The 24,964-nt window shown below is 37.9% G+C and overlaps 1 protein-coding gene across 1 annotated transcript in view; it reads right to left on the reverse strand.

Moving 5' to 3' along the window:
• Window positions 1-201: 201 nt before the first annotated feature.
• Window positions 202-24,964, reverse strand: part of LOC104465840 (transcription factor COE1) — a gene marked incomplete at its 5' end in the record, with an annotated part of 63,390 nt that continues 38,627 nt past the window's right edge. Inside the window, 5 exons of the mRNA XM_010079046.1 lie at window positions 202-233; window positions 5,790-5,984; window positions 9,633-9,812; window positions 11,325-11,502; window positions 12,093-12,158. Coding sequence (XP_010077348.1) covers window positions 202-233; window positions 5,790-5,984; window positions 9,633-9,812; window positions 11,325-11,502; window positions 12,093-12,158 — 651 coding nt within the window. The remainder of the gene's footprint in view (window positions 234-5,789; window positions 5,985-9,632; window positions 9,813-11,324; window positions 11,503-12,092; window positions 12,159-24,964) is intronic.

The following is a 24,964-nucleotide window of genomic DNA, read 5'->3' on the forward strand; positions in this document are numbered from 1 at the left end:
GTAGATTGTTAATTTCCGTATTTGCAAGGATGGTGATTTTTTGTTTTGTTTAAAAATCCGCAGTTATTGTAAGATTCTTCTTTATTTCTTTTTTATTTTTAAAAAGGCCTGAGTAAAAAGTTCCACTCTGGGACTTGTATCAGATTCTCTCTGAAGCAGAATTCAACCTCTTCATTAATAAAATTCTTCAAGGCAATTCTTTCACATGGGGGGAACAATCATGCCAGATATAGCTGTCAAAAGGAAAGGGAGGGGGAGAAAGAGAAAGGGGAAAACAGTTACTTTTGTGCATTACCAAGCAACTTTTAAAATCCTCAGAGCTTTTAAACATTTACTAGTAACGTACTCAGCTGTACTGTGAATTAAATTTATATGTATCATTTCAGTAGAGACAACTACGTACACACGAATCATGGGAAGCCTCATACTGGTCGGAAAGTAGTTCAAGCTGCAAGTGACTCTGCTGAAATTGTGACTGTCTTGCACAAAAAGAGCACTTCCCCGATATCAGAATCAGGCCCCAACTTAATTTTTTTATTTTAGTTTCAAAATCTCGGAATGCTCAGGAGGCTTAAACCTGACCCACCCATTGCCACACATTCTATCACTTTTTTAAAAGCAAAGTAGATACTTGTTCTACATAGGAGCAAATGGCTGGAGTCCCGTAGGTCACCAGCATTACCAACCTGGTGGCGTGTTGGTTGCATTAGGTACACTAACAGTGGTTCATTCTCCTCTGCCAATTTTCTCTTACAAGGTCAGTGTTCAACCCTGGGACTTATGTATGCATTTCCAGGTGCTCAGAAAAGGACTTAAACTCTCAGATCCAATTTTCAAATTGAAATATGTCCTTAACTGGTGGTTTAGCAGACCAGCATCTCATGGTTTTGTTACACTTGTAGCAGACATCACCAACTACATTGAGTATGTTAATGTTAATTTAGGATGTCTTCTCTTTTGTTGGCTAAGTTGAATCATCAGTATTTCTTTATTATGCTTCCTAACCTCCTTTTCTATGAAACCACCACCTCTCTTAAAGAGGAGACATTCTTTAAAAGTCCATAGGTACAGTCATCCACCTAGCTTGGTCTCCCCCTATTTACCAGGGAATCTATGCAGATCAGACAAACCGAGTGACATACTGTGAGCAAGCACATCATTACAGGAGGCAGTCATGCAAGTTTATGATGAAAACTGTAACAACAATGCATCTGTAAAACACCAGTTGTACGTTTATTTGCAAAAAGGTGGAGAACAGATTCACTTTCGGGTTGGCGGCATTTCATGGGCACATTATTCAAATGCTAGAACTGCCTGCCATCTCAGACATCTGGACATGTAATTTCTTAAGGAAGAACTCAACCCTGTGACTGGTGCTGATTCATTGTGCTTTAATTACAGCTGCAATTATTTGATAAGAACAGAGCCAAAGTAAAAGACTCACAGATTTGGGGTTGGAGGGGGAGAGGAGGGAAATGTTTTCTCTACAAACACCACCATATGTGCAAGAATTACAAGTCTAATCAGCAAGGGGAGAACAGCTCGAGTAAACTGCACTGATTAAATGAAATAAAATGAGAGGAGGTGAGAATGCAAAACACATTCACATATTTGCAACAGGCCATCCTCAGAGGCAACATGTTGCAACTATACAGCAGCATTTTGATCCTTGGAATTTATCGTTCAGTAATGTTTCTATGTGGAATCACTGTGCTGATTGTTTCCACTCCATGTAAGGGCTCTTCAAAGAGCTGAGAATGAGGATAAAAGGGATAGAGAGGTGAGTTGAGTTGCATTAAGCCTACAGGAAGGCACTCAAGTGAGTGGCATAGAGGACACCGCTGTGTCTTAGATGTTCCTTGCGGAGGTATTTCCTGTCATGGGGTTTTTTTCGCTCTACCATGGAGATAATCTGAGGACATACCTTCATATTATCTCCATAGCTATGCTGCCTCCTTCATCGTGAATCACAGGATGAATTAGATATTGCCATTTTTTTAGAATCCTTGCTAACTTAATCAACACTGGGCGAAACAACAGCAGCTTTGTTTGTTTAAAAAATTCTCAAAAAGTTTTATTTCAGCAGTGTTCTCAAATAAAAAGGTCTGGGTCCTCACAATTGGGGTTTCCCTTTGGTTCACTTGAATAAAAATTAAGCAAACTCAAACCAAGCAACTGTTGTGATTTCTCCCTACTCTGCTCTTGGGATCCTTACAGCGTAGGCCAGGGTGTGGACCCTGATCCACAGCCCTCTATGGCATCAATAAAACAGGTATTGACAGTGATGGATACAGTCAACCAGACTGTAACTCTGCCGGGGCAGCCCTGCAAGGCAGCCACCTACAGCTAAGGGTGGGAGTGGAATTTTTCCGCTATCTGAACACACGGCAGACTTCACAAGGGCATGGACCTGAAACATAGGTTTTGCTCCAGTGCTCCTTCTAGCTCATTGTATTAAGCCAAACAATTTCATTTGCTTCTGTTTCGCACCTGGCAATAACAATTTTTACCCCTATTAGTAAAGCACTTGGAGATTTCTGGGTGGCAGCTGTTTAGCAGAATACAGGGGTGGCACCGCAGTGCTTGGGTGTTAGCTCTGTATGTTACAGCGCAGAGAAAAGCAATACTGGCACCAGTGCTCCCTCCTTCACTACTCACATACAGAAGGAGTTGAGCTGATGGAAATGAGGAGAGTCTTCCTGTATGTGATGAGTGCAACTGAGCAGAGTCAGATGGATAATTAATCCTCTGTGCATTCTACTTTAACCTTTTTTGTCCTTTTAAGCCCTTTCTAAATTCTAAATTTAGCTAAACTTTCAAAAAAATATGTTTTGCTTTAGAAAAATTACTTACATTTCAGAAAATGTCAAAATATTATTCCAACTAAAAATTCTCAAGCTAAAAGATTAATCAAAACCAAATTGACTCCAACAAGAAATGGTCAAGAATTGTCTCTCTCTTGGGACAGCACAGCTGTGTAGTCTGGGTAAGAGCCCAAATGAAGGGGACATAATTGCAACTCCTCCCTTCATGGCTTAAACATTTCCCTGTAGTTACATATCAGCCATCCACCTTTTGCCACTGGAAACAAATGGTAGAGATGCAGATCTTAGCTCATTTTTTTCAAAGCATTATTGTTTTTGAAGAGCTCTGAAATTCTGAATTAAATTACAAGGCAAATGGCAAAATGATATCTTTTCTGCCTAAAAGCTTTGATATTTCCATTCTTTGCAAGTCTTCATTTATATCACTCTACTTTTATTCCGTAAGTGCTACATCTAGTCATGCAAATTCTCTCAGCTGTAGCATGCTATTGATCCTGAAAACAGAGATATCAGTGGGAAACAGTGTAGGTATGAGATCACACCACCTCCTAAAAGGGAGGGCAGAGAGCAGAAAAACTCCCACCGATGGGCATTATTTCTTCTATCATATACTAATTTGTATTTGCTGCTAGCAAATTACAGAAATAATGTGTTTTGAGTTTTACAAAATTGCATGGCAAAGAGAACAACAGATAAGCCTAGCTGTTGTTTTAGTGAGTTTTGCTGATATCTAAGCTACATAAGGAAAGGTTGATTGCTTTCTGATGTATCCAGAAGCCCAAGAGAGATAAGACAGCCTCCTTACACACGGTTGTTTATTTAAGCAATAAGGCACAACAGGCAGTGCATTTCTGAGTGATTATTACAAGCCTGAGGTGGTGTCAGAAGGCATGGGACTGAAGGCTGTGTGTCTTTAACTCACTGAGAAGTTCAGCAATGACCTAGAAATGAATCATCTCTTAGTGTCTCATTCCTATTATGAAAAAAATGCATTGCTAAATAAAAATTAGGGGAAACACTCAGATCTGTGAGGTTTCTGGGCATTACAGGTCTGGACGTGACACAATGAGGAGGCAATCAGCAAGCCCCAGTTGTGTTCAGTGCTATCTCAGCTCATTCCATAATTGCTTTTCACAACAGAGTATGTGGAATCTGGGAATCCTGTGTCTTGTGAAAGGAAAAACAGTGCCTGAAAAAGCTTTCTCCTGTTACTCGCTTTTTCTCTCCACTTGTAACAGCAAGTTGGGACAAGGTGAAGAAAACAAAAAAACATTAACATGTTCAAAAGCTTCTAGCAGTCAACTCTTAGCTACCTTTTTTTTTTTTTTTAATTCAAAAGTGAAACATTTTAAATTGTTGCCTTTAAAATTTGCAGCATGTCGGCAGTGCCAAATTTTTAAAACGCACAAAAATTAATCTAAACACTACAGCTCATGTGAAAATGTTGATGTGATTCATTCCTGACACAGCCTGTATTTATAAAAGTCCTGACCAAAGGTACCCAAGTTCTGCCTATATGTTCCTAGTATTTTAATAATTTCTATGTGCATGTGTGTGCACCTGCAAGGATTCCTCCTTCCAATTCACGAGTGTAAAATGCAGTGAGGACAAAGCTTTCTTTCAGTCACAATACATCTCAGCTTTTATGAATGAATTCCTTCCACTCTGCCTGCATATAGATTTTTTTTGACTGTTAATGGTGCTATCAGCATCATGCCTGCAAGCCCGGCGGTTCCCTTTCCAGAGGCTGCAGAGTGACACGTGGAGTCTGTGGAACTATCCTGCCCCCTGCTCCGCACAGCTCCTTCTGAACACGGCTTAGAAATGACGGATTTTATTCCCTGCTCAATGCTCTTTGGATAATTTGCACAGGCACGTGGAAAGGAAAACAGACCTCAGGTCTCGGGGAAGCACAACGCGTACTGCAAGATCTTCCCCACCTCTGGCACGGTTGGAGGCAGCTGGCTGCATCTGCTCATGGAAACTCCTCGGTCTAAATGAGCATGAAAACGTCTCTCTCAGCACACTAACGCGGAGTGAGGTAATTACACAGGAAGGTTTAGGCACAGTGTTGTAAAACAGGCTAAACCAAACAATGAAATGGGCAGCGCTGGTCTTTGCAGCATCCTCAGTTTGACAAGCTTTAGTCTGTCACTCCCTCAGCTTGCATCAACGCTTCAAAACGTATTTAGGTGCTAATGCTGGAATACTTTGTAATGAGAGGGGAAGGGATGCAGAAAAGGAGCAGCCCCTTGATATTAACAGCTGAAGAGGCTTTCAAAAAGAAACCCTGTGCCATTTGTGGAATTAATTGGCGCAGAAGTACATTAATCAGTGGAAACTGATGTTTGCTCTGGTATGAGTTACACTGGAAAATGCTGCTGTTAGTTTGTAATATGTCTTCTATTTATGAAAGGCAAAGGTTTGTGCCAAGCTCTGTAACAGTCTATTTGCTCTCAGTAGGATTTCTGCACAAATGCACTATGACAAAGGAAAAAAAAAAAAGGAAGGGAAGATTGAGTGACGTACTTCAGGAGAAGGCCAGCCCCTGGAGAGACCCTGCAGTGGAGTACTTGCTAGAGTCCACAAAAGACTGGTCTGATAAAGGACGACAACAGGGAATAAGAGAGGAAAGAAAGAAAAAGGATGGTATTAGTAAGCTGAAATATTACTCGTTTTTATTATAACAGTAGGTCTGTGCTTTAAAAGACACAGCCTCTCAATTCAGCAGTATTAGTCGAGTTAGTGATAGGGTGGTTGCCAAACACCTGCGTGGTACTAGGTGGGCTGGTGGTGAAGTCCACTTACTCTTTACAGGAGGAAACTTTACGACAGAGACCACGAGGGATCCCCCATTGTCTTCTATCCCCTTTGACAACTCAGTGTCACTTAGACCCTCGCAAGGCACCAGGAACTCACGGTTCTGAGAGCAGCCATCTACGCTCCAGGTGTGGTTTCACCTACCTTGCAGGCTATTGCCATTGGTGCTGGTGCAGGTGGGAGGAGGAGAAGTTTGCGGTCTCACGACAGGCGCAAAAGCACTCTTCTGCTTCACTGCTGAAACCATGTTGGCTGGTGAGAAGGAGAAAATCCCAGAGGAACTGCTACAATTTGAGGGGAGGCTAGTGGAGGAGGCCATTGTCGGACTTGATGGCACAACTAGAGGAAAAAAGAAGACCCCCCCAAAAAGCATTCCTTAGTATTAGATAATCAGCAGGCTGCAGAAACAAGAGAATTCTGCTTCTTGGAGGCACTGGGTCTAATTTCAAATGGTCAAGGCCTTTACTGTGGCTAGATTTCTGGTTGTTCACAAAGTTTGATCAATCACTACAGGAAACACACTTGTTTTGTTTAGTTTTGTTCAGGAGCAGTGTTTCTAGGAGCTCTTAAACACTCCCTTAATTCTCTATCACTGCAGCTCTTTATTCTCACAGCAACCCTGGCCTGACACCTTGTTTCAACCTTTTCTAGTGATTGGCATTAGCCACTGCTGCAGCCCAAATTTGTAATGTTTTTGTCTAGGTGGATAAGACAGAATCCAGACTCTGTAGGTAACTCAGGGGTTACAAACCTGATGGGCAAAGAGAGTGGTTAAAGTACAAATCTGGATTTGAAATTTCTACCTTTGAAAGATCTGAGTTTCTAACTGGCCTCCAAAACCAACATTTTAATGCCGTGCTTTTCTTGTAGCAAGATGGCTCCAGAGAGACCCAGGGGGTTTCAAGCAAACTTGCAAAAGGTAGAGGTCTTAGTGGGGACCCAGTCAAACTACTTGTCAAAAGTCAGCAAAAATGGTTGGGTTGCTCTCCTCTCTCAAACCCTGCAAGAACTAGGGCTTAAAAGGAGTTATTCTGGGAGCTGTGAATACACACACACACATATAGATATGTATGCACATGGATTCTGTCCAGCATGAAGCAACCACTGACATGGGTCTGACAGGTTTTTACTCCTCTGGTCTCCTGGCACTAGTGTTTTCAATGTCTGTTGCACAAAAAAAAGTGTGTAATGACTGACAGAAATAGTGCTTCTCTTTTATCTCCCAATGGGAGAAAGCACTAAACCTTTCTCACAATGGCCACAAATGTATTCTGTGTTATAACTACTAGTACCAAGGCAGCCTCCGGCTTCCCTGTCTCCATCAGCTTTGGGAAAGTTTGTGCTGTGGGGATTTCCCAGGAATTCTCTGTGACATGACAAAACAGTCACATTTCTCACACGACCATTTTATTTATGCACAGGAATGAGGTTGGCATTTCAGATCTCACCAGAAATGGAGAATTTCTAAAATGAAAGTCTGTTCTACAACGGTCAAGACAAGTAATTCTCCCAGAGGATCTGTGACCACCATCTGAATCCAGTCAATAGAACATTGTCATTCAGAGCCATTGACTGGAATCTCAGCTGGAATAGCCAAGCAGTGAAGCCATTCTGGTTTACATCAAATGGAGATATGGCTTTAACTACAAGACTGAATAAAATGAGAGTCTTGAGTTTTTCTAACCAAGAGTAGTCATAAGGCTATTTTCTTTTTTAGGGACTGAACTGATTGTCCCAAATGCAAACCTGCTATACAGGGGGTTCAGTTTTTAAATACATATACCCTTAAATGGTTATTTTACTATGTAGTGAGATAAATATCTTTGGTTCATGCATTTTCCATTGAGGTTTTAAGTTAATTTGTTTTCCTGAAAATAAAGCAAACTACTTTTATATTCAGACAGCATTCCCAGTTTGCCCTCTTATCCAAAAAAAAAAAAAAAAAAAAAAGAAAGGACCAATAGTAAGATTCCATACTTTCATTCTTCGTCCTGTTTAGAAACTGCTTATATACATGAGGGGGCTATGAATAATTACGTATTATGGAGTAAAATTAATTTGGGCTTTGAATTTTTATTTTATTTGCATTTATGTAGATAAAAATCACCCTATTTAAGTTTTTATTTGAGAATCTGATACCATATTTGTTAACACTGAGGAAATCAATTAATGGAAATTAAATGTTCAAAGTTTCACAGTCTGACAGATACAATCTTAGTCTGAAGTCACTCTATGTCTGGAAGTACTTGCTACAGAAGAGCAATCAAAGCAACTAAATTGAATTGCTACTATACAGCAATTAGTTTATTGATTTAATTAAGAATGCCACCTTTTAATTTTCAGGTCATGATTGAAACATTTTCTGATTCAATGGATTAGGCATTAGCAGAATGACAGATCTACCAAGAAAAACCTCCCAAAATATAGAGAACCAGGGCTGGGAAGTGAAGTGCTATTCTAAAGAGGACTTCGTTCATAAATATGAAATAATACACTGCTAGAGTATTTTAAATGCATTACTGGCATCTGCTTCCAAAAAGAGATGTCTCGTCAATCATGTTATATTATGAATTCAGAGTGCACAGATTCTGTGACAGTAAATTCAATTTAATAAGTAAGGTACTTTGCAACATTACTTGCTACATTATTATTAGCGTACAAAAAATAATAACTGGTTAGCAATTCCCACGTTGTAAGTACTAGTTATGTGGGTAAATATTTTCTTCTACATTTGCAGCAGCTAAGCAGCCTTGGAGGTAATTTTTCAAAGCAGGGTTACAATCTCCTCTTTAATTCTGAACTGTAGCAATGCAATTCAAAAGAATTCATTACTGCTGTTACACAACTAAAATTCAGATTTGCTGTGTAAACCTTGGTATGTTCAGCAGTCTGTTTGTCCTGCCCATGCTAGGGTCCCAGCCTATAAACCTATTTATACGACAAGAGGTTCTGGCCTGATTCTGCCAGCAGCTTTCTACAGATGTCAGTGGAATCCTTTATGCCACACGAGTAACATCAGAGGAATTGGGCAAGTCCTATTAATTTAATTTCCTCATGTGAACAGGGACTACTGGGCTGAGTGAGCAGCTGCAGAAGAGGTTCATAGGCCTCTACCAATAGAAATGTATCTATATTTAAACAGGTTACTAAACCTTTAACATGAAAATGCAGAAAGTTAGTCCTACACATAAGTACTTCCATAAATGGGATTGTAGACTATAAACCCTGTATGTCGTGGAATATATGATTTGTATGAGTTACATCTTTGTGGAATTCACTCTACAGACATTAAAACACAAACTCTAAGAGCCATTGTCACATTTTACTGACTAATACTAAACTCTCAGTGAAGTCAATAAAATAGCTAAAAAGCAAATCAAGACTAGGCCAAATACTAATCCATAATTTTTATAAAAGTTATGAACATATTATTTGCTCAGAGGTCTTGGAAACATCATCATGCAGCTTATGGAAATGTCAGTCTTATTACAGTAAACTTTCCTGCCCTTCATATCTTACAGCTGGAAAAAAAAATTTTTGCTGCAGCAAATATCCTTAGCTCCCTCTCATACCCACTGCAACAAAAAGTTGTGTACTGACGACTGACTTTTGATCCACTACAATGGACATTAAGTCACTTATGCCATCCCTGATCTTTAGCAGTGCTGAGGACAGTGTTTCTTGTTTACAGAGTATAAGGTAAGTTATGAAACTATCAGCTGGAATAATGAGAGATATTATTCTTTTTAAGCTCCTATGAGACTCCCAAATAATAATAATAATAAATAATAATAATAAACTAAAGAGCATTGCTGGCAACACTAATGTCTTCAGAGTGCTTCAAAGGTCAGTGCCTTGGAGAGGAGGGAAAGGACCAAGCTCTGTTTCAAGTGCTCGAAACAGAAACTAAATATTGAGAATCACTAAAAGACACCATCTCCTTCTAAAGAAAATGTGCAACATGTGGAAAAGCCATATAATACTCACTGGCATAGGGAGAGTTGGCAGCAGATCCATTCAGGAAGGTTGGAGAACCGCCTAAATTTGACATTCCAGCATTCCCATAGCCATTCATGCTTGTTGTGACAGAGTTATAATTTGTCTGCTGAGGGGTGGTGCTTGGCACATAGCCGTGAGGCGATACACTGCTTGAGTTGCGAGTAAAACCTTTTGTGGGGAGGGAATACATTTAGAAATTGGTATTAGCTCAAGAACAGTTTCTTACACAAACAGCTACAAGCAAGTAACTCCGGGCTACGAAGCCAGCAGCCTAGTCCAGCCAAGGTGTGCACTGGGAGGGCCAGGACAGACCTCCACTGCCACCAGACAACCCGAATTGTGAACCCTCCCTGCCCAGGTCACTGCTGATGGCAGCTGCCGCCACAGCTCCTCAGGCAACCCATGCCCTCCAGCAAAGATCACCACTGGGTATTGCAGAAACACTCACTCTAAAAGAGCTGTTTGTAGGAAATGGAGTAAACATGACCTACATTTCCAAAGTGAGGAGCACATACCAACTTAAGGTATGTTAAAAGCATGTGATTTTTGTTAATGCTCTTCTGATGTCACTCTCATTTAACACATCTCAAATTAGATGCTCACTGCACACTTTAGAAAATGTAGGGTGTATTTCTCAAAGTAGTGGGATATCCTCAGTCTTTTTGCCCTGGTCTGATCATTATGTTGGTAGAAAATGACTATTAAATTTGGCACCAAGTTAAAATTTGAATCTCCACCTAATTCTGGAAAAGACATTTGGAGAAATTCATATCTAAAAAGGAAGAATTGTTTCTAGAATCACAGAAAAATTAAAAATGCATAGTCGCTCCTAGAAGAAAAAAAGTGGCAACTTTCCTTCCTACCACACAGTACATCTATAAAATATTTTAATCCAAAAATAATTTATATTTTTTTAGCATAATGCAAAATAATTTTGTCTGGCCTTCTACAAAACAGCCTTATTCTAATACTTTCTCATTAAAGTGGATTTTTAAGTTGGATCATAAATAGAGCTGAGGAAAGGAAAGGGGAAAATGCAAAGGGTTTTTACAAAAATATTCTTAACATTTTTTTCTATTTTTAACTGTAGCAACTAAAATAATATTGATTTTATACAAAATGAAAACCACTTTATTTTAAAAAATAGAGAAGCTCTTTATATATACTTCTATTTTTTTGCTAGTTTCAAAATCTAGAAAAAAGTCACAAACTCTGAAAAAAAAATCAGTGCCAATATTATGTCTCTTGCAAAACTAAACCAAACAGCCAAATATTCAAGGGATACTTTTGTGTTATAAATAAGTGCTATATAGGTCCCAGACTGAGAGATTATCCATGCTCAGGAAAATACATAAGCAACTACTTAACATGAAGCACATGCTCAATTGATAGAAATCCTTTTAAAATTAGTGGGATCTAAACACAAATACAAGCATTATTCTGAGCAGAAGGAAAAGTTATTTGGATATATGCAGAAATTGGGGCAAAAGTCCCTAAAGCAAGCCCCATCCCATGACAGTATTGTGTCACTCAAAAGCTGTGCATGCACATGGGACGGTGTCTGTCTAGACGAGCTCCTAGCCTTCAGTTTGGAACCATCGCTCTTTCACTGCTCTGCACATTTCCCTGACTTTTATCAGAAAAACTTCATAGAGAGAGGAAGAGGAGTCTTCTCCTGACCCTGATTGGTGGCTTGTGAGGCTTCGGAGACATTGACAGCTAGCTGACCACTAAAGGAATTCACTCCCATCATTCCTGCATGGACCGACGTGTTAGCAAGGGCGGGGAGCTGGTTGTGATTGCGGGGGACACTGTAGAGTGCTTCTGCGATGTCTGCTGCTCTTTTCAGGATTATTTCCTAGAGGATAAGAAGGGGAAAAAAAAGAATAAGAGAGTTACCAAAGTGACTCTGACAAACCTTTTCTTATAGACTAAAATGAAACATTTCCCTGTCCAAAGGCAAAAATGAGATGCTTTCCTTTCTAAACCAGTTGGCTGACTGATAGCTAATGCTTATAAGATCTGCTGCCTTTGTGATAAATTCTGATGTCTGTGGTAAGACAGTTAGAAGTTTCCGTCCCAGAGGCCACCCTTCTGTATAGCAAGACCAACTGGCAGAATGGAGCTGGAGCCTAGACTGACTCCACATTAAAGCTATCTTTAGTGTAAGATTGAAAAATCACTGGTGGCAAGACATCATGCATATCATCGCCCATATTATATAGTATCTGGTGAAACTGGGCAAATGCCTCCAGGGTTAATAACACGTTGCTTTTACAAGCACTAAATTCACACCCTTTAAAAAAGAAAACACCACTCCAGATATGACATTGTCCTCTATATTTATTCTTGTCTCACATTGTAGTATCATATACCTTTAGCCCCTGCTATATCTATACATCTAAGAAACAGCCGTGTTTTAGAATTGATGAAGGAGAATGCGTTTACCTGGTTATTATGTGGCATACCATAGAGTGCTTCTACTAAATCAGCAGCCCTCTTCAGTATTACTTCCTGTCAATACAAAAACAGATGCATTCCTCTGAGTTCAATACACTCCTTGTGGGGGAAAACAAATATTAAAATCTTTTATACTCTTCTATTAGTTGCACAGTGTTTTGTGGGGATTTTTTTCTCCCACCAGGTACACCTTAATTGTAACAACTCTCAGCAACCACTGAATTAAGTCACTAGTTCATCCTATTCACACACACGCTTAATCAAGTCAAAAGGTGAGAACCATTGGTGCTGCAAAATAAAATACATCACTCAATTGTCTCTACCATCTGCACTATAAACCACTCATCGGTTTATTGCAGAATACAATCCGGAGGTCATTTACTAGATTACTGCAATCAATGTCATTCAGAACATGTTATGAATCCCTTCAATGTGTTTATTTTATTCTTAATTGCATACCACAGGAATTGTGACCTCACCCAGCAGGCCACATTCAAAAGATATCCAATCAGTCCTATGCTACTGGTAGAGTAACCTCTCAACTTCTTCAGTTTGTATCCTGATATGATGGGTCAGGGTAGGATCCATGTACCTAAAATGATTCACAAAAGGAAACAGAGGCAGTAGGAGAGAATGGCCCAGTATGGTGCAGTGGTTCCTGGAAAACCTCCCTGCATGGACAGCAGTTCTTAAAACAGTATGGGATTTAGTTCTCCATTTTGGACACGTATTTTTCTCCATTTTTTCTACTTGTTTTTTTTCACTTAATATTTTTTAGAGTATGTTATAGTGGCATTTCCTGTGTTCTTACTTTTACAGTGTGGAAAAATCTTTAAGAACAATCCTGACAGAAAATATACAAATGCATTACAGAATTAACCCAGAATAATTTTTTTCTTATTCTTTCAATGCATCTAGCAGATTCCCAAATGTCTGATTAAAACTATTCAAGACTGTTCTTTGAGTAAAACAATATATTTTAATTCCCGGCCCCTAAGTATTGCTCTCATATACTAACATGATGCTACTCACCACAGTATATTTCTGCAGGTAGCTTACAAAAATAGAACCACTTCTAAGGATTTTACAGTTTTCTACAAAGTTAAACTTTTTAACTTAAAATATTTTACACAATAGCCATATTTTATACCAAAAAGAAACAGTAATGCTCAATTTTCATATACTGTAGACTGTGATCAGAAAATAGAGATATAATTGCGTTCATTTTGCTGTCACCATAACCTCTTCAAAAATCCTTGAACAACTCTTCAAATGACAAGCTTTTAGATGCATATTAGCATTTTTTTCAATTTTAAATTCTCTATAATATACGATAAAATAGTTGTCATACTGCAGTAACTACTTATGACATATATAATGTCCTAAATTCAAAAATGAGATGGAGGATTTTTGTTCTCCCAGTAAACATTTAGGCTTGCCTTCTGCTGCACATACCCCTCTCTCAGAACACACATTTACATTATTTTCCACATAGGAAGTGAGATGTAATATATAATTGATGGATTTTTAAATCACTACATTCAAAACAGATTCTGAGGAGTTAAATTGCTGCAGCCTTTTTCTGTGGTTTTGGGTTTGTTTGGTTTTTTTTCTTTCACTTATAGTTATTGTTTTGGGGGTTTTTTGCCTAGCTTGACAACAACAGTTAGCAGTATAACCACGGATAGACAGACTACAAACAACGTACAGGTACAATCAATCCTTGTTGCTTCACCAGAATCACCAGAACAGTGAATTGCCCTTTTTACCTCATACTGAAGATAAAAACTAGAGGAAAACAGAGATGTTACTGAAAAATGTTATCTTTCTCAGTCCATGATTTTTAGGTGGTAAATTACTGCACAGGTGTTTGAATTTGCGAATTAGGATTTATTTCACTTCACTAGAAATTTTTTCCACTATATATTTCACTGATGGAAAATTAGAATGTGATACAGAGCCCACAAACTGCTTTGGAATATTGTTAACCTAAACTGTCATTATGCCAAATTACTAAAAAAATGTAAGTTTAAATAGTCATTTCTGCTCTACCTGACTAATCATAGTTATTTATGTAATGCTGAGCTAAAATCCTTAGAATGTATCTAAAAAGAGATTGAAGACCATGTTAAAAAATGAGGTAATTGCATGGAAATTACAGCCACTCTACCTAATATCAAATATATTCCAGTTCTTAAACACTGGAAGTTTTTTGATGCCATATCATATTGCACGTAAATAAAACTAATTGTCATTATGGTTTATCAACATGTTTGACAAGTAGCATTCAATTTTCCTAGCTAGTCAATGGTTATATTTTTTTTCAACATTTTCAGAGTCTGTAGATTTGAGTTTCATACTTTTTATAAAAATATTTTCACACATTAAAAGCATTTCTTGTTTATGACATTTTCAGATCACACAAAGTAGATGTTACACAAAAAATCCTGCATCAAATAGTGGTAGCTTCTATTCCAGCGCTGATGGTAGTTCTTATAGACACAAACCACCTTTAAAAATACACAATAAAATGCTACTACAGACACGCTCCAGATATTAACTTCTTGCTTTCTGAGTGCATCCTAAAACCTTTCCAGCTCTGCTTAAATTACCATAGAAGCTACTGTTACAGCTCCACATACAAAGGAGCCCCAAAAGTCCTCTATAAGTTAGAGCAACAGACCTTGCAAGGTGCTTGGATTGCGGTGACCAGAAAATTGTTCTCACCTCCATGTCATTACGCTCACAGTGAAGCAGCCCCCGAGCATGTTTGTGTTCGGGATCTAATATATTGCCTTTCAATCAGAGCTGAGAGCCACTGAACACATAGACAGAACATGACGAGCAGGTCAGGAAAGCAATAAAGATTTTACAGAGCTGTCCAAGGTGCTAAATTTACTCAATAATGGGTTTGGCACCATAGTGTTAACCTCTCATTTACTACCAGTTTGAGGGACTAAATTGAAGTAGCTGACTTCATTTACCTTGAAATGTATATTTTATGACATTATGTAAGTAGATTGAAAGGGCACTGCAGTTTTAACAATTTAAAGGCTAGAGCATGTTTAAGATGAAGCTCGAATATTTATTGTATATTGCACTTAAACGATATTGTATATTAAAATGCATTGATTAAATTTGTAAAAGGTATTATAAAAAAGGACAGCTAATATAAAAGATCTATGTCTTTCAAAATCCAATTGGTATTGCACGGTACCACTGCAATGGTGATAGATAGACAGATAGGTGGACAGAGCAGCAGACAGACATATCAAAAAGTGAGCGAAACTCACATTCTGTAAAAAGAAATCTCTGCATAAGCTCAAGGTCTGTTATTCCAGATATTCTTTTGTTCACAGAAATTTTTCTTTGCCTTCATCTCAGAAGCCTAGATTTTCATAGCAGTAAGTGGGCATCATGTAAGGTCCTTCCAATTGAATATGCAAGTGGAAATATTTCCTGAGAGAGACAGAGTTTGACTAAAGCTAATATCTAATTTATGGGGGCATTTGTCAAGAAAGAGCCACTCTTCTATTAATGCCAAAAGTCTGACAGCTTTTGGTTTAGAATAAAGGACTTTGCAGCATTTAGTTAGAGCTAAAGTGAGTGTTTCTGTCTTGCATTTTATTTCAAATGAGTATAATTATATTTCTATAAAAATAACAACTGAGCAAATATTGAAAATAGGGAAAATTTTTGTAGTGATTAAATATGATGCAACAGAAATCTGCCCTCCATGTAGCTACACACCACACAACCAGAGTCCATTTTTATTCCAAACTGCAGATGATTTTCTACTGGGGGGTTTTCACCTTTTAATTTTTGAAACTGCAATTAAATATTTTAATCAATTTTTCCCCCTGAAAATACTAAGGGGTGTTTACATAAGCAAAAGAGAAGGCTGGGTAGTGAAGTCTACTGTAACTTTGCATATTCCAAAATTACTGTATGAAAGATTATATAAATCATGCCAAAATGACTGTGCTTTTGAAGCACAAAGACTGAAATTCAGACCAAATCCTACTTCTGACAGGATGTACCTTGAACCAACATTACAGCAACTTTGCATATTTTGTTTGTGGCATGCATTCCCTTCAGAAGGAATTCATTAAGATCATGAAACTTTCATTTCAAGTTTTATCATGACGAAAACATTTTCTGTCAAGTTTTATCATGATAAACACATTTTGTGCCAGCTTTAAACAAGATGGGATATTTCTTCTGTTGACATCTGCTTACTTTTTATTCAGCAACCAGTGAAAAAAAATCCACTCTGTGTCCCAAAAGAGCTGTGAGCCTAGTCAGCTAAAGGATAGTTAGAGTTACACTGAGTTATTCAGCTTAAGTAACTACATTAGATAATGTTCAAGGTACTTGTTAAGTAGAAATGAATTTTGCCAAGAAGCAGCTGACCACAATATATAATACCCGTCAGCCACATATTGTATTGAGGCCACCAAAAGATTTATGTACTTGTGGAGGGTGTGGGGGGGAAGCTGTTCTAGCATACTCTGAGGCATTTATCTTATGCGTTGTCTAGATATCATATCACCTTCTAATGCTCTTTAGCACTGTAATACAAGAGAGAGCTCATTCATCTTCTGAGAGGGTACTTAGGGATGATGATGTCATTCATACTTCCTTGACTCTTATGTCTGACCTCCTGGCTCTGCCTTCTAACTTCCTACTCTCATGGCTACTTGTAAGAAAAAAACTCTTCTGCAGAGTCAAAATGCTGAACATCCAACTCCAGTTCCCTTCTTCACCTTGGAAAGGTCACATTCTGAACATTCAAGTCAAAATTACAATAACATGTGCTCAAACTTTTCCTTCGTTTTTCAATAGGTGAAACTATAGATGTGCTAGTTAAGAATATGTGTTAAACTAAGTTTGAAACTTAAAATTCATGTATGCATTATATTTTAAAAGATAAAGATAGAATTGTGAACACCTATTTCAAGTGTAAAGGTGAAACCAACATTTTTGCAGAGAGCCATTTAGAAAGATGCCAAAGATCTGAAATGCCAGCCACCTAGCTTGGTACACAAGAGTTTCAGCCTGTCCAGAACCTCCCATCTCACTACATCTACACTAAGCACTGCATTATTGTATCATTTTCAGTAATTATAGTTTTATAAAAACTCATAAAAGCCATTCAAAATGTAAAGATCCGCCATTTATTGAAACTGAGGGAACTATGCCAGCCTAATGGGAAGTATAAAATAACAGGGCCATTTCACTAGGAAGATATATGTACTCACACAAAGATGAAAACTTGTCTAGCAAATAAACAACTGAATTGTTTCTATAGATTATAATTGAATCATACTGAAGAAGCAAAATCCATATAGATATTACAGAGACAGGAAGGCAAAATGAGAGAGAAAGGCAACATACTTCACTTGAGTGGTTAAAAAAAAAAAAAAAAAAGCTTCTGCTTACCACTGCCTACAGGATGGAATTGCACTAAATTCCTGTCACTGAATTTCGATGGCAATTTCCAGAAAATAAGTCTACAGTAGGAGCTAGAACCTTAGCTTTTCCAAGCCATTGTAGTCTCATCAGCCTACACCCAAACTGAAAATCACAGCCTAAATCTACAGCACTAAAAACAGTCATGCATGACCTCACCACCTGCTCCACAATGAGCCAACCTTATAAATAAAATATAGGAAGCCTATATGAGGCAACAGAAAGAACAAACACTGAAGTGCAAATGCAAGCAGGCATCTAGCCATAAACAGTGAGAATCAATGATTAAGACATCTCTTAATCACAAAGGTGATAAACGCATAGCAATAGGGAAAACACACTCTATTCAAACAGTGTCCATTGCAAATACTGCTGACAAAAGAAGGAACAAAGTTATGATGATCACATGTAAGTCTGTCCTTGAAAGTCTCCCATCTTACTCCTATTATCCTCCTGTTAGTAAAGTGTACTTCAGATACTAAAAACAGATATCAGCCTTCTTTTTTAACCCACACCACTCATGCTGCTGGTCTTCATTTCCATAAATGATGGTCACATAACAATGTCAACAGAATTAGTAGCTGGCAAAGATGTGTACTTCATCTAGATACACAGTAGCATGGAATAAACTAGCATTAATATAGTTGCATTGGAATAACTCTGAATAAACAGGCATTTGAGAGTCTGGATGCTCCCACCACATTATCATCAATGGAAGAATCTGGCAACTAATTTGGATGTTTTTGTTGCTAAAAGCTCTGGAGTTCTCTGTTAATGTTAGGACTCTAATTCAAATGGAGAAGAGTGGGTATGTGAAAGCAGATATGCAGAACTAAAATCCCCCTGCCCGTGCCTAAATACTTCTTTTAGGGACTTTATCCAATGGTGATTACATGACTCACATCTACATCCCTCAGATAGATAGCTGTAGAAGTTTGATTCTCCCAAGTGTGTTTACAGTATGTCTTGCCCCAGAGCCCTAAGTTTAACAGAAAAAGGCATTTATGCAGGAACCCTTCAGAGTTGTGAAATTTTAACTCATGAGGCCAGTCTACCTTCCATGCACACAGCACAGGCTGGTAGATATTACTACATTGTACTCTTATATCTGTTCACATCCTACAACACATCAAATGGTAGTTGGTAGTTGTCGGTCATATTGGGGACTTGCTAACGCTGTCATTAAGAAATCGATGCTATGGTAATTCTCTGGCATCTTCTGCAGCATTTCCCACAGGGTATCCCACAAGCTCATACTATGAGGTTCGAAGGACAGAACCCCTCCGTTTGAAATGTAACAAGATTAAGAAAGAAAACACATTTTTCACGCTGTACAAAAGGTTGCAGTACTTATCCCAGCATGTAAAGATCAGCTCTTCTGCACATACTTTTCCTTAGTTATGCAATCCCATATTTCATACTATTATAGTTTGTGAGATCCAGTGAATTGTTAGAAGATAAAATAAATGAGATACAAACTAGATAATGAATGGATAAGTCCCCTTAAACTCAATTCAACGGGTAAAAAAAAAATTCTTCACCAATTTCCTTTACAGAAATTCCTCCATCCTGCCAGTTTACAGTGACTCATACTGTTCCCATCTATCTAGACAACAAAAAGATTATTCCTGATTTATCCACGAACATACGAACAAAAAAATGATAACATTAGATTATTTTCTTCTTTCTGACCTCAAAGATTTGTCACAATGACCTAAAAGCACTCTAAATTTTTCTTATGTGCCACAGCTACCTTCAGTCCCTCGGCAAAATCTACAAAGAGACACGTACAAAGCAATCTCAGAGAGGAACCTCAGGCATTTCTTTTTGAAAATTTACCCCAAACTATTTGTACCAGCATCTACAGTACTTTGAAGCAGATGTTCATTATTGAGATTAATGAGCTTTTAGGCTTGGGGTTGGGTTTTTTTTTTTCTCTGGTTTTGCATACATAAGATTTTCTGATAGTTCTTCCTCTGCTCTTCATAGTATTAACATTCCTGTTTCTTGAAAACAGCTGCAGATGAGAGTTGCAAGAAAAAAAAGACAAAAAAACAACAAAAAAAGAGTTATTACTCAAAGTCTTCTCCTGACCATTTTATACCCATATATTTTTGGAAAGTTGTCAAAGTCTCCTTACGGAAGAAGAAGAATGTTTTGAATTATTTGAAGGGTCTGGACTTAAGTAAACTTAAAAAGAACTTGGAAAAATGAACAGAGACACTAAATTCTGGGACTGTCATTCAAAGACACTGCACAGGCTGTTTTAGAAGCTTTATTCTGCAGATCATATTATTGTGCCCATTAGAAAAATTCCCTGGAATACTGGAGTCATGGTTTAACCACATTCAGCCCCGCACAGCCTCTCGCTCACTCCCCGTTGGTGGGGTGGGGGAGAGAATTGGAAGAGTAAAAGTGAGAAAACTCATGGGCTGAGATAAAGAAACTTTAATAGGCAAAGCAAAAGCCGCGCACACAAGCAAAGCAAAACAAGGAATTCATTCACTACTTCCCATCTGCAGGCAGGTGTTGAGCCATCTCCAGGAAAGCAGGGCTCCATCATGCGTGACAGTTACTTGGGAAGACAAATGCCATAACTCCAAATGTGTCCCCCCCTTCCTCCTCCTTCCCCCAGCTTTACATGCTGAGCATGACATCAGATGGTATGGAATATCCCTTTGGTCAGTTGAGGTCATCTGTCCCAGCTGTGTCCCATACCCACTTCTTGTGCATCCCCATCCCCCTTGCTGGTGGGGTGAGGAGCAGAAAAGGCCTTGACTGTGTGTGAGCCCTGCTCAGCAATAACGAAACATCCCTGTGTTAGGAACACTGTTTTCAGCAGAAATCCAAAACACAGCCCCACACTAGCTACTATAAAGAAAATTAACTCTATCCCAGCCAAAACCAGCACAACTGGGGATTAAAAAAATATTAAATGTGGCTTGTGATTTTGTGTGTGGCACAACGTAGATATCCAATTATGTATTTGTAAGAGTGAAAAACATTTTACTTGGCAAATACACAGACTGGTATCTATTTTCTATAATTTGTATACACAAAGACTTTTCAAACACAGACCAAGTTGTATCACTTTTAAATTGTTATCCCATTAGTTCAAATCTAGAAAGTATTGGGTGGCATAATTCACTTGACTGCCTTTAAATTTATAGAGATATATAATTATGTTTGGTGTTGCAAGGTAAGAGTGTCTGCTGAGTTAAATCAGCAAAGCTGCCTAGCAATTAAAGTATAAATTGTACATGTGTTTTGTCTGTTTAATTTTCAGAGTTCGTCTTTATTAATGCATTTACCCATACAAATATCTAAGTATTCCAAACTAGCTATGTTCTATAAAAAACAAGTATTCACCTATATGCAATTAAAGACCCACTCATATTTTCTTTTAATGAAAGGGAAAAAACCCCAACAAACCAAACAAAAAAACCCCCATCATATCATTAAGAACTGTAAAGCTGCAACTTTTCTGGATTGTATGGTCTAGGTAGGAAGTGTTAGTAGTTAGAAATGGAGAGTTCAGGTTACTTTTAATAGCAGGAGGAAATCTGAAAAATAAGATGCATTGAAATTCTGACCTACTATGATATTCGACTATGTTCTGTGGAGACTGAGTGCGTAAAAATGTTGAAACAGGTACTGGAATAACGTTGGTAAGTTTTACTCTTACAGTTAAAACTCTGCTCAGTCACAACCCCTACAAATGACTACTTTCACTTACATTTTATCATTGGTATAATTAAAAGAAGTCTTTTGAAAGGGGCATTCTCATTACAACAAAGGACCACTTCAGACCCAATTGAAATGAAAGGACAGACCGTAGATTAGCTGTAGATACCAAGTGGTAATTTCTAGGGAAACATAAAATGCCAAATGTGTAACAATTATATTTTATAACTATGTGTTCAAAGGACTTACAGTATTTTATTGCACAAAAAGGCTTTGGCTCAGAAAGACTACTTCAATGAAGTGCCTCCTAGCATATATTCTAAAACAATTTTGACTTTCTTATCAGAAACAAAAGATATTTTGTTCCTGATGCTATTATTTTTAATTTACAGCCTTAAAAATTCAGTGGAAATTATCCAAAGCGTGTACATGTTGAATAAGCATGTACTGAATAAATTAAATTTATACAACATTTTACAGAGATAATAGTATCTTTCTGTTACCTCTGTGATGTAAAAGCAGGTACACCATTTTACACAATCTAGGTCTCCTTTTTCAGTGGTGAGTGAAAAGATTACCATTGGCACTACACCAACATATTTTATGGAAGTGCTTAAAAACTCTCCCGATTTTTCCAAATACATCAGTATTTCAGTAACTTTTCTGATCATCAGAAACTCATGGCTCTCATGCTAGTTTAAAGCTGAAAAAATGAAATAAAATTAAGATTATCAAAATACTAGTATTATTTCTTTCCTATTTATTAAAAAATGCTTTTACACACATTTTATTATCACAGGCTCACATTTGGGAAAATTAAGCACCTCTAGTCAGTAAAATGTTAGGACTTCAAGAGACAAGATGCTATGTCCACATGAAATTGTGAGTATAGCATTATTAGTAGAGACACTTAGATCATCCTAAACAACAAAATTAACAAATTCCAAAATTTTTCTCTTAGATTTCCCATAATATATGAATAAAAAAATGTGCTACATTTATGTGGCACTGCTGTAAGAAATGCTTCTGTGTTTTGTTTTCATTCTCCTCTCAGCAAGCATATCATTTGTCATTTGTAGTCACAAATACATTCCAAAACATTCTTTAAAATAAATCCAAAATGCATATCCGTGTTTATACAAGTAGCATGAGATTGTATGCTATTGTACTTAGAGGACATTTCAGTCCAGTTGAGTTATATCAACATAAGTTACATGATTGACTTTCACAACAGAAGGAAAAGGTTGTACTCAAACAACTGTTATTGCCTCAATGGAAAAAAAAAAAAATCAATGAAAGTAAAATGAACAAGAGATTTTGTCTGAGTTGCAGTTAATACTACTGAAGAGCTATGGATATTAAAAGGTCAACAAATAAATTAGTCAAAGTGTTATGAAATGAATTATTTGGCTTATAATTGTATTGAGTGCAAATTGTTCACTGCCTATTAGACCAGGTAATTTTTAACCATGGTGCCTCAATTACTGTTCCATAAGCAACAATATAGTTGTGAGAGCCACTGGTTCGATCGAGTGACCTATGAGATGTGCCAGGACAGCTGACTTTGTGATGATGGATCACTGAGCCTGATCTCCAAACGGTGCCAAACCTTCCCTTCCCGTGAGGAGATCTCATAAAAGAAACATTACTGCTTGATTCATTTTACCAAAATGTTTGAGTTTTCAAGTGTCAGCAGTTGAGTATAGATTGTGAAGCTCTGTATTTCTTAGAAGAATTACGACAACAGGCATCCTATTGCTTCCAGCACTCTCTGCTAAATGGCATCATGATGGTTAGGAGGATGCTTTTTCTGCTGCTCAATCAGACTGTGTTGTGAGAAATACACGGCAATCATATTTTACATCACCACGTAAACCACTGCATAACACCTAAAACCAGGTTAGAAATGGAGACTGTAGGTGAGATTACAGACATTACTTCATACTTCTGCAATGCCTTACATTCAAAGATCTCAAAGCACCACTTTCATGGGAACAAATTAAACTTCATAACATACTTTCTAGGAAAACGTTCTCTCTCCCCCATCTTCATCAGAGACGGCCTTAAAACTTAGTTGCTTGGCTGGAGTCACAATGCTCTATGGTTACAACCAAGGCAAGCTTTTTAGGGTGAGGTAATATCTTTTATTAGACCCACTGATACAAGTGAGAAAAGGTACAGTCAGCACACAGGGAGCAAGGCTTTTGTGCCCAAAAGCTTGCCTGTTTTTTTCCAGTTACATCAGTTAGTCTAATAGAAGCTATTACCACTCCTTACAAATCCTGATAGCCTTAAACAGGGAAAAGAAATTAATCTGATATTGCTTTCGGGCTATGAAGTAACATCCATGGCGCTTCATGAGAAGAAAAGGCAGCAGCTGCGTTTCCCCATTGCTCCTAAGGGCACAGTGTTCCCTGCGAGCCAGGGCTGGAAATGTGGCCAGAAAGGGCTCACCACCCTTCCCAGGACCGGGCCTTAAAGGGCTGTAACTACACAGTAACTACACATATCTGCTCTCTGCTCACATATAAAATAAACTGAAGATGTAAATGCAAATCCTGAATTATCAAAGAATCTGTGCAGATGAAACTAAAATAAGAAAAGCCTAATTAGAATAGATTGTACCACATACAACCAAATCCTGTTTATATTGTCATTCTGCTCTATTTTCGATAAATCACTATTGGGAGAGTGATTTTCCATTTCATCTCTCCATTGAGCAAAAAAGCACCACATGACTAGAGTCTGAATTTCAATTTCACCAGCATACAGATGAACGAAACATTATTTGGCACAATACAGTGTACAACTGAGCCACTAAATGGCTGATTTACTAAATTATTATTAGATGAGCTCTTGCTGTTCCAAGTGAAAGTGCAGTCACTGTCTCTTTTCATGGGGTGTTCAAATTGTTCTGTGTTTAAATATTCAGCATGAGGCTAATGCGAACTGATGAACTGAGACTACGAACATTCACTTTCAATACAGACACAGAGACAGAGATGCAACATATCAGGTGGCCTGCGGAGGTGAAAATGATTTATATTTAAGGATGCTGCTGCCTACTTCCATTACTATAAGATATTCTTAATTAGCTTTGTGTTTGAATCAGGAGTTTGGAAACACAGATAAAAACCAGCTCCAGCACTGAACTAGCTGTGTGCCTACGGAGGCTTCTGAATGCCAGAGAAGTGGTACTTGAGCCTGGATCTCTGTCAGTAAAGTGCATGAGCTGCCACCACAGTTTCATACTTTACTACCTTTAGTTTTTGAGTTGCAACTTAAGAGCATCACCTGCAGTTCCAACCCCAGTGTCAGAAATCCCAGAAAATGTGGGGAACTGACCATGCTGTGTAATTCTATGACTTTTTGGGGTAGGGGGAGACAAGAAAAAAGGAAAACAATTTGTTTTTTTTAAAAAAGGGTTTATAAAAAAAAAAAGAAACTATTTCTTTACTGCCACCTGCTGGAGTTGACAATAACCCTTTGTCATACTAAAAGAAAAAGCATCTTCACTTAGAGGACAGTTACGGCAAGCATTTAAAATACTGTGATCCCAGACACTTACAGTAGATTAGAATTTTTTATTGGTGCTGTGTTGCCATAACAACATAAAGACAGCAGATGACTTAAGCTAAGCTTGCAAAGCAAAAGGCTGCTCATCTGGCAGTTAAAATGAATACAGTTCACTTCACAAGTTCCCC

This window comes from Pterocles gutturalis, unplaced genomic scaffold (assembly GCF_000699245.1).
Source record: "Pterocles gutturalis isolate BGI_N339 unplaced genomic scaffold, ASM69924v1 scaffold30163, whole genome shotgun sequence".
NCBI classification, from domain to species: Eukaryota; Metazoa; Chordata; class Aves; order Pterocliformes; family Pteroclidae; genus Pterocles; species Pterocles gutturalis.